The sequence below is a fragment of the Leucoraja erinacea genome, chromosome 7 (genome assembly GCF_028641065.1).
Source record: "Leucoraja erinacea ecotype New England chromosome 7, Leri_hhj_1, whole genome shotgun sequence".
In the NCBI taxonomy this organism is placed as follows: Eukaryota; Metazoa; Chordata; class Chondrichthyes; order Rajiformes; family Rajidae; genus Leucoraja; species Leucoraja erinaceus.
In genome coordinates, this window is record NC_073383.1 from 30,280,430 (window position 1) to 30,295,254 (window position 14,825).

Sequence of the window (14,825 nt, forward strand, 5' to 3'; positions counted from 1 at the left end):
AAGTTATGCCCTCTGGTGTTGCCAGTTCCACCTGGGAAAAGATTCTGACCCTTTTATCAGGAGGTTCTCAATGTCAACGGTATGCAAAAGTGCACACAACTGGAAAAATAACCGCATAATTATGAAAGGATACAAATATATGTACAGAATTTGTAGAATTAATTGCACAAAACCATCATAATTCAATTTAAAAAGCAGACTCCATTTTGTTTTACACATGAGATAATACTTTAATATTTTTTTAATCAATTTACACTTTAATTTGTGGAAGATGATTGAACAGGTGAAGTGAATCAAACATTCCTCTCACTCTTGGAAATCCTGTATATATTGCAGTTGAGAATTTGAGCTTTTGCAACAAAATTAATTTTATTACAAAAATACATGAAATTTCAAAGTAATATTAATATGCCCATACAAATACGGTGTTATAAGTTTAATTTCCACAGAACAATTATAGAATTTTTTTGTCACAATTTAAAACAAATTCAAGTTAATGTTATTCACATATGGCCGAGTAAAGCTCTGAATTTTTGGTCGTTAGACTTTGTAAATATACACTTATTCAAAAAAAAATCCCAGCATTATGGCATTCACTAAATTGACAGTAGTATAATTGTAGGTAGACCAATGTTCTTCAATTATAGCTGCTGCTGTCAAATCCCCCAATTAAAAATAATTACAGTAATTATTCTCTATTCCTAAGTTTTTAATAGTTGCAGCTCCATAAATATGCATAAATAGCATAGCAGAACCTCAAAAATGATGCTTAGAACATCCATATAGTTTAAAGACTGCAATTTTCCAAATCAGAACAAGTGGCCTCATTGTAAACAGTAATTTCTTTATTGTATATACTATTTGAAAAGGAGTATTTTATAGTAATAAACCCAGATACCCTTGAAAAGAAAATCAGAATATAATGCGAGCATTATAATGGTCTATTAATCTATTATTATTTGGAATAGATGATTATTTCACGGCACCAAACCTCAATTTGAGGCTTAGCTTAGAGGAGAATATCACAAGGCACTGACAAAGGAATTAGGATGATTTCTTTGACAAAAGCAACTTTCCCCATTTTATGCACATTATCTAAAACCCAGAACTGTGTTACGGAATTAACACTTTAAAAAAAAAACACGTTAAATTTCTCATTATTAATGGCTTAAAGAAATGTACAAAGATATCGATAAGCACCAGCTATAAAAGCAACTGCATTACATTGTAACACAAGATTGGCAAAAAAAATGACACCAGTTTTTTTTTGGAATTCCGTTCTGCATCTGCATATATTATGATTCTGTGAAACACTGGAATGTTTACATAATACAGTATAAAAATAACTTTTCAAAGCAAATACTTAACAGAACACAATTTCTGCAACCTACTACAGTAGTAACGCGTAGCAGCATGTGTCAGAAAATATAAGTAGTGCAAATCAGGAAATATTTACACATCAGCAAGATTATTCAGCAATCAACAACAAAGGACAACGTCAATGGGCCAGATTTTGTGGCAATTGTGAACGGAACATGCAGCGTGGAAACTGTATCAACTTCAGGGTTATTTTCATGGTTTTCAATCGCAAATCTGATAAGCTCCATCAAACTTTCCCCAACAGATCCTTAGCCTGGTTAGAGCTGCCGCAGAATCGGATTTCAACGGGAATTATGGAGTTTTGGATTCGGAAGCAAGCTTTCTTTCAAATAATTTTTCTTCAATTTAATGTTTAATTACATAAGTATTTATAGTTAAGTTTATTTTCAATAAATTCAATTATTGTTATTAGTCAAATTAAATAGTTTATTTCAGTTTATAAACATGGAACTGCAGATGCTGGTCTACACAAAAGGGCACAAAGTGCTGGAGTAACTCAGCAGGCCAGGCAGCATCCCTGGACTACATGGATAGGTGACGTATCGTGTCGGGACCCTTCTTGAAGCTAATCAGAAGAGGGTCTCGACCTGAAACATCACCTATCCATGTTCGCCAGAGGCTGGCCTGCTGAGTTACCACAGCACTGTGGCCTTTTACTTCATTTTAACAGTCTAAGTGTTTCTGGATCTTTGAGATAGTCAAAAGATAAACTTTTTTGAATGACACGATTTCTGCCGCTGACAAAGCTAGGGGTGGGGCTTCGACCAGCTGTTAGAGGGTGAAAGGGGTGTTTTAAAGAAAGGCTTTCTTCAGTCACTAGAGAAGCTGCCACATGGCTGGAATCCAGGCTGCTTCATTCCATTACAACACCCCTCTGCAATTAAACCAGTTTAGCATGGGTGTTAAAGCAGGTGGGGGGAGGGGAGGGGATGCAAGGCATCAAGATCTGGCCCATATTTTGAAATTTCTCAATAGTCTGATAACACAACCGCAAGACATTTCAATCGTGGAATTCTTTAAGTTCTGTTATCATAACTGTACTGTCAGTGTCGGAGGGATTATTGTAACTACGTTCATAGTGTACAGTCCCAAAAGGATTAGCCCATCGCCATTTATTCTTCTTATATAAAAACCACACAATCCCGCAGATTAGTACCAGGATAAAAAGCACTGTTATCACCAACGCTGCAACTCTGTGGTTGGATTCTGCAAGGCAACACAATATAAAAATGTTAATAATATGCCACATTAAAAAGTTAAACAAACATTAATGAACAATGAGCATTAACAATTTTACAAGTACATTTCTGACCAAAATGGTATGAATTCCATAATCGAATAATTTATGCCCAGTGGCACAACTAGTGGAGCTGCTGCCTTACAGCGTCAGACCTGCCTGTGTGGAGTTTGCACGTCCTCCCTGTGACTGCATGGGTTTCCCCCAGCTCCCTCCTACATCCCAAAGACGTGTGTGCGGGTTTGTTGGTGAATTGGCCCTCTGTAAATTATCTCAAGTACATAGGGAGTGAATGCAAAAGTGGAATAAACTCAGGTCGGGCAGCATCTCTGGAGAAGAGTCCTGACCAGAAACGTCACTTATCCATGTTCTCCAGAGATGTTTCCTGACCCGCTGGGTGACTCCAGCATTGTGTCTTTCTCAAGAAAAAAGGATTTGTGCACATCTTTGCTATATTGCGAGTCTAGATTTTCAGCATACAAATTAAATGTCCGCCCAATCTAAGTCCACAAACTATGATAATCAAATCACAACGTAAGTTGGGTCAATCGTCAACTGGTATTTTCCACCAATATCGCACCATGCTGTATACACGTACAGGTGCACAACCTTTTATCCGGAGTTCCGGAAACCAAAAAGCTCCGAAAACCGAACATTTTTTCCAGGATGTCGTCTGCACACCAAAGCTCGCGTTTGGCGCCAAACTTGACCCGAAACGACCCACGGTCAACCCAGGTCTGTACTACTGTAGCGGCTGCCTCCTCCCTGGAGACCGGGGAGACACTTAAACATCTGTAAATCATTGCTTAAATGTCAGTCAGTTAGTTTGGAGGGCTTTTATGTGGGGGGGGGGTGAAGGGGTAAACTTTAATTCTTAGTCCCCTACCTGGTCGGAGAGACGGGGAGCGGTCAATGCCTTACCGGGTCGCCGTGCAGTAAGCTCCGCAGCGCTGTGGCCGCCAACTGCCAGCTGGGGCTGTGGGCGGTGCTGGTTGTAGCTCCGACCCCGGCAACTCTACCCCTGGCTGCGAGGCGCTCCAAATTCATCGCGGCCCGCGGCCGGACACCCGCCCAATGTTGGGAGTCGGCGGCGTCGCAGCGTGGGATACCAGCGGGAAGCGGGCAATGCCTTATCGGGTCGCTGTGCGGTAAGCTCCAGGGCCCTGAGGCCGCCTTCTCCCAACATTCGCGGAGCTGGGGCTGCGGGCGTCCGACTGCGGGCTGCGCTGGATTTGGAGCGCCTCGCAGCCAGGGGTAGAGTTGCCGGGGCCGGAGCTACAACCAGCTCCGCGATGTTGGGAGTCGCCGACCAGGTAGGGGACTAAGAATTAAAGTTTCCCCCTTCAAACACCCACCCACCCCACCACCACCACCACATAAAATCCCTCCAAACTAACTGACTAACATTTATGCAATGATTTACAATGATTCCCCGGTCTCCGGGGAGGAGGCAGTCGCTCCAGACTTTTCAAGCCGCCTGCGCTACCTACCTAATCTACGCTAAAAATCTTCCATTCGGAAATCCGAAAATGTCCGAAATCCGACAAGTGTCTGGTCCCAAGGCTTTCGGATAAAAGGTTGTGCACCTGTATATACTTTCCCATCAGTCTCTCTTGGCAACCACTGAAGTTCATGGTCACCATGATTCAGTTTAACGCATCAGGCAAAGATGTTTAAAAAAAAGTTGGAGAATCACATCATAAACTTACGTATTGGAGCTTTACACACGAGTCTGCTATGCCTCTGCGAACAGTTAGTTAGAATCCACAACCCGTTTCTTGATGATATAACAGCACACGTCCCTTGAGTTGAATTTGAGAGATTTGTACTCATCCAGTTGGCGTAAGAAATTATTGAACCATCCAGCCACTGTAAGGATTTATCTGCATGGAAGCACAAAGTTAAGTAGACATTTCTGTAATTGATCCATATCAGTTTCCCCGGTTATGAGACTGTTACTGATTGAAGAAACAAGGAATTGCAGACGCTGGTTTACAAAAAAGACAGTGATTCTCAGTGATTCTCCCCCTCCCCCTACATTAGTAATATAATAAATTAATTATCAGTAATATTAGTTAACTAGCCCATAATAGTGCAAAACCAATATACGTGCTGCAACTAAAAACAAAGTCCATAGTAGGCCATTGTTGCTAATTTAGGGTTGTGGTTAATATTGTGCGGTTCAAGAGCCTGATGGAGTCAAACAGCACAGAAATGGCCCTTCAAATTGTCCATGCTGACTAAGATGCCCCATCTAAGAGTCCCATTTGCCGACATTTGATCCATCTAAATCTCCCAGCTTCATGGTTGCTGGTAAGACATTCTTCTTGAAGTGGAGGTCACTGTATGGAGAGTATTGAGATGAGGGCCTTGGCCAGGGTGGGGAGGGTCTTTGTTGATATTCGCTGATTTTTGGGGGAGCACCACCTCGTAGATCATTTAGATGGTGGAGAATTCAATACCCATATTGGCCAGGCGGTATCTCCCATTCCCTGCCGCCTCCTTCATTTATGGGCATAAGAACCGAAGAGAAAATCTATTGAGAGCTTCATAGAATCACAGAACGGTTCAGCACAGAAGTGAACCATTTGGCCCTTCATATTCATGCAAGTTCTTCAGCATTTTCGCTAGTTCCAGCCACTAGCTCTTTCTCTGCTGCCTTGCAAATTGTTCTGTCATATATTCATTAACTCCCCTTAAAGTCCACAACAGAAGTTGGGGTTGCACAGCGGTATAGTTGCAGCCTTACAGCACCAGAGACCGGGTTTAATCCTGACTACAGGCATGGAGTTTGCACGTTTTCCCTGTGACTGCATGGGTTTTCTCTGGGTGCTCCAGTTTCCTTCCACGCTCCAAAGATGTCGAGTTTGTAGCTTAATTGGCTTTGGTAGAATTGTAAATTGGCCCTAGTGTGTAGTATAGTGCTAGTGTACGGGGTGATCGCTGGGTCCAAGGGCCTTCTTCCGCACTGTATCTCTAAAGTCTATAACAGAACTGCCCTTCCCAGTTTGATTTCCTATGAAATATAGATAAAGTGAAACAACAATGGAGACTGTCACATGAAACTACGTGGAAAAATGACATATCATAAACATCTTCAATATGGCACTCACTGGCAAGCATCTTGATGGGCAATTTTAATGTGTAAAAACAGGCCCTTCGGCCCACTGAGTCCACGCCGACCAACAATCCACTGCACACTGTTACAAACCTGCACATCTTTGGAATGTGGTAGGAAACTGGAGCACCCACAGAAAACCCACAAGATCATGGGGAGAAAGTATAAACTCCGTACTGACAGCACTCTAGGTCAGGATCGAACCCTGGTCTCTGGTGCAGTAAGGCAGCAATTCTACCACTATGCCACTGTGCCACCCACAAATGAAATAAAATAAACTTTTTTGAAATGAAAAATTGTTCAGCTGTCTTCAATATAGGTTTCAGGTTGCATGCCGCATGCCTCTCTTCAGCATAATATACGACAGCAGCTTGTGTTCACCAATTGGTTTTAGAACTTTTGTGCTCTGAAGAGTAAGGAAATAGTGTATTTTCTCTTAGTGCCGGCTATTTGCTGGCACCTACTGGAATGCTTGTACAGACTGTGAAAACAATACAAGGAACTGCAAATGCTGCTTTACAAAGTGCTGGAGTACCTCAGTGGGTCAGGCAGCATGTCTGGAGAACATGGAGAGGTGACATTTTGAGTCAGGACTTTTATTCAGACCAATAATTCTTTCCGAGCTTTGTTCTTTCCTCATCTCTCTTCCAACTTTCTCCCCCACGCTCTCCCCCTCCCCCACACCAATCATTCTGATGGGTTCAGCCCAAAAACATTACCTATCTGTGTTCTCCAGAGATGCTGCCTGACCTGCTGAGTTACTCCAGGACTGTCATTATTTATTGTGAAAGCAATGTTTATTTTGTTCTTTCATTGTCTTACTCAAGTGTCAGAATCACCGAGTTTGAGGAAGGTTGTCGACCTGCAATGTCACTCATTCCTTCTCTCCATGAATGCTGCCTGTCTTGCTGAATTACTCTAGCATTTTGTGTCTGTCAGGATTACTCAGCTGATAACACGCTGCAAATTTAAAGATTGTGATTTGAGATCTTTACTCCAAGACCCAGGCTCGGATAGCATGTAGAAACAAAGAACTGCAGGTGCTGGTTAATACACAAAAGGACAAAGTGCTGGAGTTAGTTAGTAGGTCAGGCAGCACCTTTGGGGAAAATGGATAGGTGCGTTTCATTTCTAGTCGTGTCTGAAGAAAGGTCCCGACCCATGTACTCCAGAGATGCTGTGTGACCCGCCGAGTTACTCCTGCACTTTGTGCCTTTTTTTGTAAACCAGCATCTGCAGTTTCTCATATCTACTCTACGGAAACAGAATTATATTAAAAAAAAATCTTTATCTATACATTACTTGTAGGGTTCATCGTGTAGCAGGATTCCTTTAATTTCCGAAATCTTTGCTTACCTTTAATATTCTGACGAATTCCCAGCCAGATCTCTCCAGCAATTCCCTGGTCCATTCTTATCTGCCTGGTTACAAAGTCATTTTCTTCGCTATCTTTTATGCTCAAAATTGTAGCCGAGGAATCTAGATTTAAACAAAAGTTTGTATTTTGTTACTAACAATGCAAGGTAACATAAAAAAAATAGTAGGAATAGGTCATTCAAACCTCGGTTCAATCTGCTGTTCAATTAGATTTAATCTCTTATCTCAAGACAGAGTCAATGGTCAAGAGTACTCTTTGTTAAATGTCCCGAAACGGAATAATAAAATTCTTATTTGCAGCAGCAAAATAGACATGTAAATGTAATACTCTGTAAACAAACAACAAAAAAAGTTCTCACTATATAGTTTGGGGCCTATTTGGAGGTTGTAGTGTATAATAGCCTGATGGGTGTAGGGAAGAAGCTGCTCCTGAACCTGAATGTTGCCGTTTTTAGACTCCTATACCTTCCTCCACATGGCAAGAGTGAAATGAGAGCGAGGCCAGGGTGGTGAGGGTCTCGTACGATGCTGGCTTTCCCGTGAGAATCCCCTATCCTCCGATATCCAACAATCAAAATATCTCCACTATGAACATGGAGCTACCAGCCTGCGTGGTGCTTTTGAGATAAAGATTCACTACTTTCTGACTGATGATTTTTTTCACCTCCATCCTGTGTGGCCAACCATTTATTTTGAGAACACAATCCCTGGTTCCAGACACTCCAGCCCAGTGAAATATCACAGACACATCTACTCCGTCAAGCCCTGTGTCAACGTTGGGTGTTTCAATAGACAATAGGAGCAGATGTAGGCCATTCAGCCCTTCGAGCCAGCACCATTCACTGTGATCATGGCTGATCATCCACAATCAGTAACCTGTTCCTGCCTTCTCCCCATATCCCTTGACTCCGCTATCTTTAAGAGCTCTATCTCTCTCTCTCTTGAAAGCCTCCAGAGAATTGGCCTCCACTGCCTTCAGAGGCAGATAATTCCACAGATTCACAACTCTTGTGTGAAAAAGTTTTTCCTTATCTCTGTTCTAAATGACTTACGCCTTATTCTTAAACTGTGGACCTTGGTTCTGGATTCTACCAACATTGGGAACGTGTTTCCTGCCTCTAGCGTGTCCAAACCCTTAATAATCTTATATATTTCAATAAGATTCCCTCTCATCCTTCTAAATTCCAGAGTAGACAAGCCCAGCCGCTCCATTCTATCAACATATGACAGTCCCGCCATCCCGGGAATTAACACTGCACTCCCTCAATAGCAAGAATGTTCTTCCCTAAATTTGGAAACCAAAGCTGCACACAATACTCCAGGTGTGGTCTCACTAGGGCCCTGTACAACTGCAGAAGAACCTCTTTGCGCCTATACTCAACTCCTCTTGTTATGAAGGCCAACATGCCATTAGCTTTCTTCACTGCCTGCTGTACCTGCATGCTTAGTCAAGTCACATTTATTTATATAGTACATATAAAAAAACTCTTGTTGGCCAAAGTGCTTTACATTTGTTATAAGAATAGGATAAACAAACAAACTACATACATATATACATATAGCCCTCGCTCAGTGGACGTCAGGAAAGGCTTGGGGGTATAGATAAGATTTTAGTCTTGACTTAAAGGAGTCGATGGAGGGGGCAGTTCTGATGGGAAGGGGGATGCCGTTCCACAGTCTAGGAGCTGCAACCGTAAAGGCGCGGTCGCCCCTAAGCTTATGCCTAGACCGCGGTATATTCAGCAGCCCCAAGTCGGCCGATCTGAGGGACCTGGAGGTGGAGTGGTGGGTGAGAAAACTTTTAATGCAATAATAATAATAATAATAATAATAATATTTATTTATATAGCACTTTTAAACAAAATCACTTTGAACCAAAGTGCTTTACAGAGATTGATTAAACTAATTGAATAGATTAAATGTCAATAAATCCATACAAAATAAAAAAGAAAAAGAAAAAAAGGCACAGAACAGTACACTAAAGAAATCAACAAGAAACGTCCCCCCACAGCAGAATTCACTGTGAGGGAAGGCACTAAAAATATCCAGTTCTCCCCCTCATATTCCACCCGAGGTCGGGGTCTATATGTGGCCTCCTCAGCCAACCCGATGTTTTCAGGCCCTCTGCCGCGAAGCTGGATCATCGGCGTCGGGTGAACATTCTTCAGCGGCTTGGACTGAAGCGGCCGCTTCCTCCCCGAAGACTGCATTGGAGGAAGGAGGGGGCAAGCCCATTGAGGGCTTTGTAGATATAGAGGAGGGTCTTGAAATGTATACGGAACCGCACAAGGAGCCAGTGGAGAGAGGTCAGGATCGGGGTGATGTGGTCCCTTTTTCGGGTGCCCGTCAGGAGTCTCGCTGCGGCGTTTTGGACCAGTTGCAGGCGGGACAGGGAAGAATGGCTGATGCCAGGGTAAAGGGAGTTGCAGTAATCTAGGCGGGAGGAGATAAATGTGTGGATGATCTTTTCGAGGTCATCAAAGTGGAGGAAATGTTTTATTTTAGCTATCGTCCGAAGCTGAAAGAAGCTAGCTTTTACCATGGCATTGACTTGCTTGTCAAATTACAGTGCCGAGTCAAATATTACTCCAAGGTTTTTGACGTGAGGTTTGAGTAGTGGGGTAAGGCTTCCAAGACTGCCTGCTATTGTTTTGATTTGAGTCCGAAGGGCCGAGAAGGATGACCTCAGAATTACTCTCATTTAGTTGGAGGAAGTTCTGGGCCATCCAGCACTTTATATCCTCGAGGCAGCGGGTAAGGTTAAGCAGATTTGATTGGTTTTTGGGCTTCAGGGGGAGATAGAGTTGTGTATCGTCTGCGTAGCAATGGAAGGAAATGCCGTGCCTTTCAATGACTTGGCCTAAGGGGAGCGTATACAGGGAGAAGAGAATGGGGCCAAGGATGGAACCTTGTGGAATCCCACAGCAGAGATTAGCTGGGGAGGAGAAAGAGTTGCCTATGTTAGTCGAGAAACTCCTACCTTTGAGGTAAGAGATGAACCATCTCAGGGCAGTGCCATCAATACCAACCCCGTACCGAAGACGGTCTATTAGGATGGTGTGGTCGACAGTGTCAAATGCTGCGCTGAGGTCAGGAAGGAGCAGGATTGCACAGTTGCCGGAGTCAACGGTGAGCAGGTCATTATGCTTACTCTCAGTGACTGATGAACAAGGACCCCCCAGATCTCACTGTACTTCCCCTTTCCCCAACTTGACACCATTCAGATAATAATTGGGCTTCCTGTTTTTGCCACCAAAGTGGATAACCTCACATTTATCCACATTAAACTGCATCTGCCATGCATCTCACCCAACCTGTCCAAGTTACCCTGCATCCTCATAGGATCCTCCTCACAGTTCACCCTGCCACCCAGCTTTGTGTCATCTACAAATTTGCTAATGTTACTTTTAATCCCTTCATCTAAATCGTTAATGTATATTGTAAAAACTGTGGTTCCAGCACCGAGCCTTGCGGTACCCCACTAGTCACTGCCTGCCATTCTGAAAGGGATCCGTTAATCTCTACTCTTTGTTTCCTTGTCTGCCAACCAATTTTCTATCCATGTCAGCACTCTACCCCCAATACCATGTGCCCTAATTTTGCCCACTAATCTCCTATGTGGGACCTTATCAAATGCTTACTGAAAGTCCAGGTACACTACATCCACTGGCTCTCCCTTGTCCATTTTCCAAGTTACATCCTTAAAGAATCCCAGAAGATTAGTCAAACATGATTTCCCCTTCGTAAATCCATGCTGACTCGGACCGATCCTGCTACTGCTATCCAAACAACTGCTATCTAAACAACTGCTAGTGCTATCCAAATGTTCGGCTATCTCATCTTTTATAATTGACTCTAGCATCTTCCCCAACACCGATGTCAGGCTAACTGGTCTATAATTTCCTGTTTTCTCTCTCCCACCTTTCTTAAACAGTGGGATAACATTAGCAATCCACAGGAACTGATCCTGAATCTATAGAACATTGGAAAATGATCACCAATGCGTCCACGATTTCTAGAGCCACTTCCTTAAGTACCCTGGGATGCAGACCATCAGGCCCTGGGGATTTATCAGTCTTCAGTCCCATCTGTCTACCCAACACCATTTCCTCCCTAATGTGAATTTCCTTCAGTTCCTCAGTCACCCTAGATCCTCTGGCCTATAGAACATCTGGGAGATTGTTGGTCTTCCTGAATGAAGACAGATCCAAAGTACCTGTTCAACGTCTGCCATTTCCTTGTTCCCCATAATAAATTCACCTTTTTCAGTCTTCAAGGTTCCAAATTTGGTCTTAACTAATTTTTTCCTCTTCACATACCTAAAGAAGCTTTTACGATCCTCCTTTCGAGGAGTGCCTCTTATTCTTAAGGGCAGCACAGTGGCACAGCTGGTTGACCTGCTGCCCAATGCACCAGAGACCCGGGTTCAATCCCGACCACAGGTGCTGTCTGAGTGGAGTTTGTACATTCTCCCTGTGACCACTCAGGCTTTCTCCAGGCGCTCTAATTCTAGCATAGGCATTTCCATACTGCTGTGCACGTTATTTAACATTAACAATGAACATTTTCAATTGTACAGAGCCTTGTAAAAATTCAATCTAAACAATAAACTGGAAATGTTATTGCATTAAAAACAAAAAAATTGGTCTCAAAAGATTTGTAATACAAAAATCACTGGACCATCACCAAGGTGGGAAAGGCTGAAATTCAAGAGATAGGTTGCATGTATACTTATTCTTACAAAAAAAGACTGATAAAGGTGTTCAAAATGTTTCAAATATTTAAATAGTTGGACAAGGCAAATTACTGTGCTGTGACAAGGTACCAAGAATCACGATACATCAATTTAAAACAGGAGGATAGAAGATTCTGGAGTGAAATCGGCAAACATTTTGGTAAAGTTTGCTCTGCCTTCAAATGCTGTGGCCACTGGGTCAAACTGAACTTTGAAGATTAAATGCGTTGAAAATTAGAGTAGTGCGGCGGGTAGGGCTGCTGCCTCAAAGTGTCAGAGATCCAGGTTCGATCCTGACCTCAGGTGCTGTCTGCGTGTGGAGTTCGCACGTTCTCTCTGTGACTGCTTGGGTTTCCTCCGGGTGTTCTGGTTTCTTCCCACATCCTAAGGACGTGCAGGTTTGTAGGTTAATTGGCCCTAGCGTTGGAAGTTAAAGAGAAAGTGGGATGACATAGAACGAGTGTGAACCGGTGAATGATGTGGACTCGGTGGCTGAAGAGCCTGTTTCCATGCTGTATCTATAAATTAAACACTTATAAACGCGAGAATATAAATCCAGCATTCTTAATCTCTCCACATGAAATAACCCATCAATCTGCTGAACTTGAAGTGCACTCGTTTTATTGAAACAGATCTAAGCTTATGAAGGGAGACAATAATCCATTCTTCAGTAATCAATGGTCAGCGTGGACTCAGTGGGCCAAAGAGAGTTTCCAAGCTATATCTTCCAATTCAAAATAGATTTATCTCAGGTAGAGAACAGAGAAACAACATGTAAATGCAGTAGAGTTACAAATTCAGATAAGATACACCATATTTAATGCCATAAACCTGCTGGTTAAAAATTTTACCGAGATGATTACTTAGGTCCAACAATAATATCATGCAAGAGAAAGATTCCACAAGCAATAATTACAATCAAGATCAAGCACAAACTTTTTTTGAAAACAGTAGTAACCCAATATAACTGCAGAACCACCAGGTGTTATTTTTCCTGTATCAAAGATGAAAGTGGAACATACCTAGATGCTGGCAAATTGATTTGGTTTCTTCCATGGTAAATACAGACCAGTTGTATAAACCCATGTCGAATGCATAGCAGTTGTCTTTGAATCTGATCCACGGTGATTTTCCATTTTTCCGAGGACAGAACATTGAGGTTTTTTCTGGCTGTGTTGAAGATTTTTCTGCAAAAGGATATTTTCAAGTTTTAAAGGATACATATCAGCTGTCCCTTAAAAGGTATTTAAATGTAATTAGAATAAATCAAGTTCTAACTGTACTTTGGTATTGAGTTAGATTAACATATTAAGCATAGCCTATAAAGATTTTCCTTGTATCATGCATTTGTAAGTGGCTTGGCAGCAGTGCGCAGCTTTAATGCTCCATTTGGATACATCTTGCAAATATATTTCCCTTGATCTTTTCAGTGACACAGAACTTCCAATGAAAGCGGAAAGGAAAATCATGGCAGAATAATTGGGCGGCACAGTGGTAGAGTTGCTTGCATCGCGAGACCTGGGTTTGATCCCGCCTATGGGTGCTGTCTGAAAAGAGTATGTACGTTCTCCCTGTGACTTTAGACTTTAGACACAAGTCCGTGGTCCCTGCCTGCTTCAAAAAATCCATCATTGTACCGGTAGAAAAAAATGCCTCCCCAGCCTGCCTGAATGACTACCGTACCTCGGTAGTCATGAAATGCTTTGAGAGGCTGGTGAAGAAACGCATCTGCGCCATCCTCCGTCGGAACATGGACCCGTTGCAGTTCGCATACCGTCCAAACAGATCCACGGACGATGCGGTCTCCCAGGTCTTGCACACCGCTCTCTCCCATCTGGACAGCCAGAAGGGGGGCTACGTGAGGATGCTGTTCATAGACTACAGTTCAGCCTTCAACACGATAGCCCCCATCAGACTGGCCGGGATGCTAATGGAATTGGGGCTCAACACCTCCCTGTGTGTCTGGGTCTTGGACTTTCTCACCGCCAGGCCCCAGGTAGTCAAGATGGGAGGAAATACATCGAAGTCCCTCACCCTGAGCACAGGATCGCCCCAGGGTTGCGTCCTCAGCCCCCTATTGTACTCCTTGTACACACATGACTGTGTGGCTAGGTTCAGCTCCAACTCATTAATTAAGTTTGCTGATGACACTGTGGTGGTGGGCCTGATCTCAGACAACGACAAGAAGGCCTACCGGGAGGAGGTGGCTGATCTAGCACTCTGGTGCCAGGATAACAGCCTCCTCTTGAACATCAAAAAAACGAAGGAGCTGATCATGGACTTTAGGAGGGCACATCATCCGAGGACGTACACTCCATTGAGGATAAATGGGGATCCTGTGGATAGGGTGAACTATTTTAAATATCTGGGAGTCCACATCCCCGAGGATATGACATGGGCATCACACGCCTCAGCACTCGTGAGTAAGGCAAGGCAGCGCCTTTACCACCTCAGGCAATTGAGGAAATTCAGTGTCTCCGAGGATCCTCCAGTGCTTCTACGCAGCGGCGGTGGAAAGCATCTTGTCCAGGAACATTAGCATCTGGTTTGGGAATTGCTCTGCCAAGGACAAGAAGGCTCTGCAGAGAGTAGTGCGTTCGGCCGAACGCACTATGGGAACTTCACTCACCCCCCTGCAGGAACTATACATCAGGAGGTGCAACTCCAGAGCCAACAATATCATGAGAGACCCCTTCCACCCCTGCAACGGACTGTTCCAGCTGCTACGGTCAGGCAAACGCCTCTGTTGCCATGCGGTGAGAATGGAGAGGTTGAGAAGGAGTTTCTTCCCAGAGGCCATTCGGACTGTAAACGCCTTTCTCACCAGGGACTAACACTACTGATTGTTTTTCCTTCCATGAAAAAGAATATGTGTTATGAGTGTGTTTATAGTTTGTTTGGTTGTTTGGTTGTTTGTCTTTTTGCACAAAAGTCCGCGAGCATTGCCACTTTCATTTCACTGCACATCTCGTATGTGT

The 14,825-nt window shown here is 43.3% G+C and overlaps 1 protein-coding gene across 3 annotated transcripts in view; it reads right to left on the reverse strand.

The window, feature by feature from the left end:
- Positions 1-204: 204 nt before the first annotated feature.
- Positions 205-14,825, reverse strand: part of ly75 (lymphocyte antigen 75) — a 111,997-nt gene continuing 97,376 nt past the window's right edge. For 2 of the 3 annotated variants that reach the window (XM_055638125.1, XM_055638124.1), the window contains exons 32-35: positions 12,870-13,034; positions 7,092-7,214; positions 4,327-4,500; positions 205-2,586 (exon numbers count right to left, since the gene is read on the reverse strand). In XM_055638125.1, coding sequence (XP_055494100.1) covers positions 2,381-2,586; positions 4,327-4,500; positions 7,092-7,214; positions 12,870-13,034 — 668 coding nt within the window. In that variant the 3' untranslated portion in view covers positions 205-2,380. The remainder of the gene's footprint in view (positions 2,587-4,326; positions 4,501-7,091; positions 7,215-12,869; positions 13,035-14,825) is intronic. The other variant, XR_008723732.1, reaches the window with a different exon arrangement.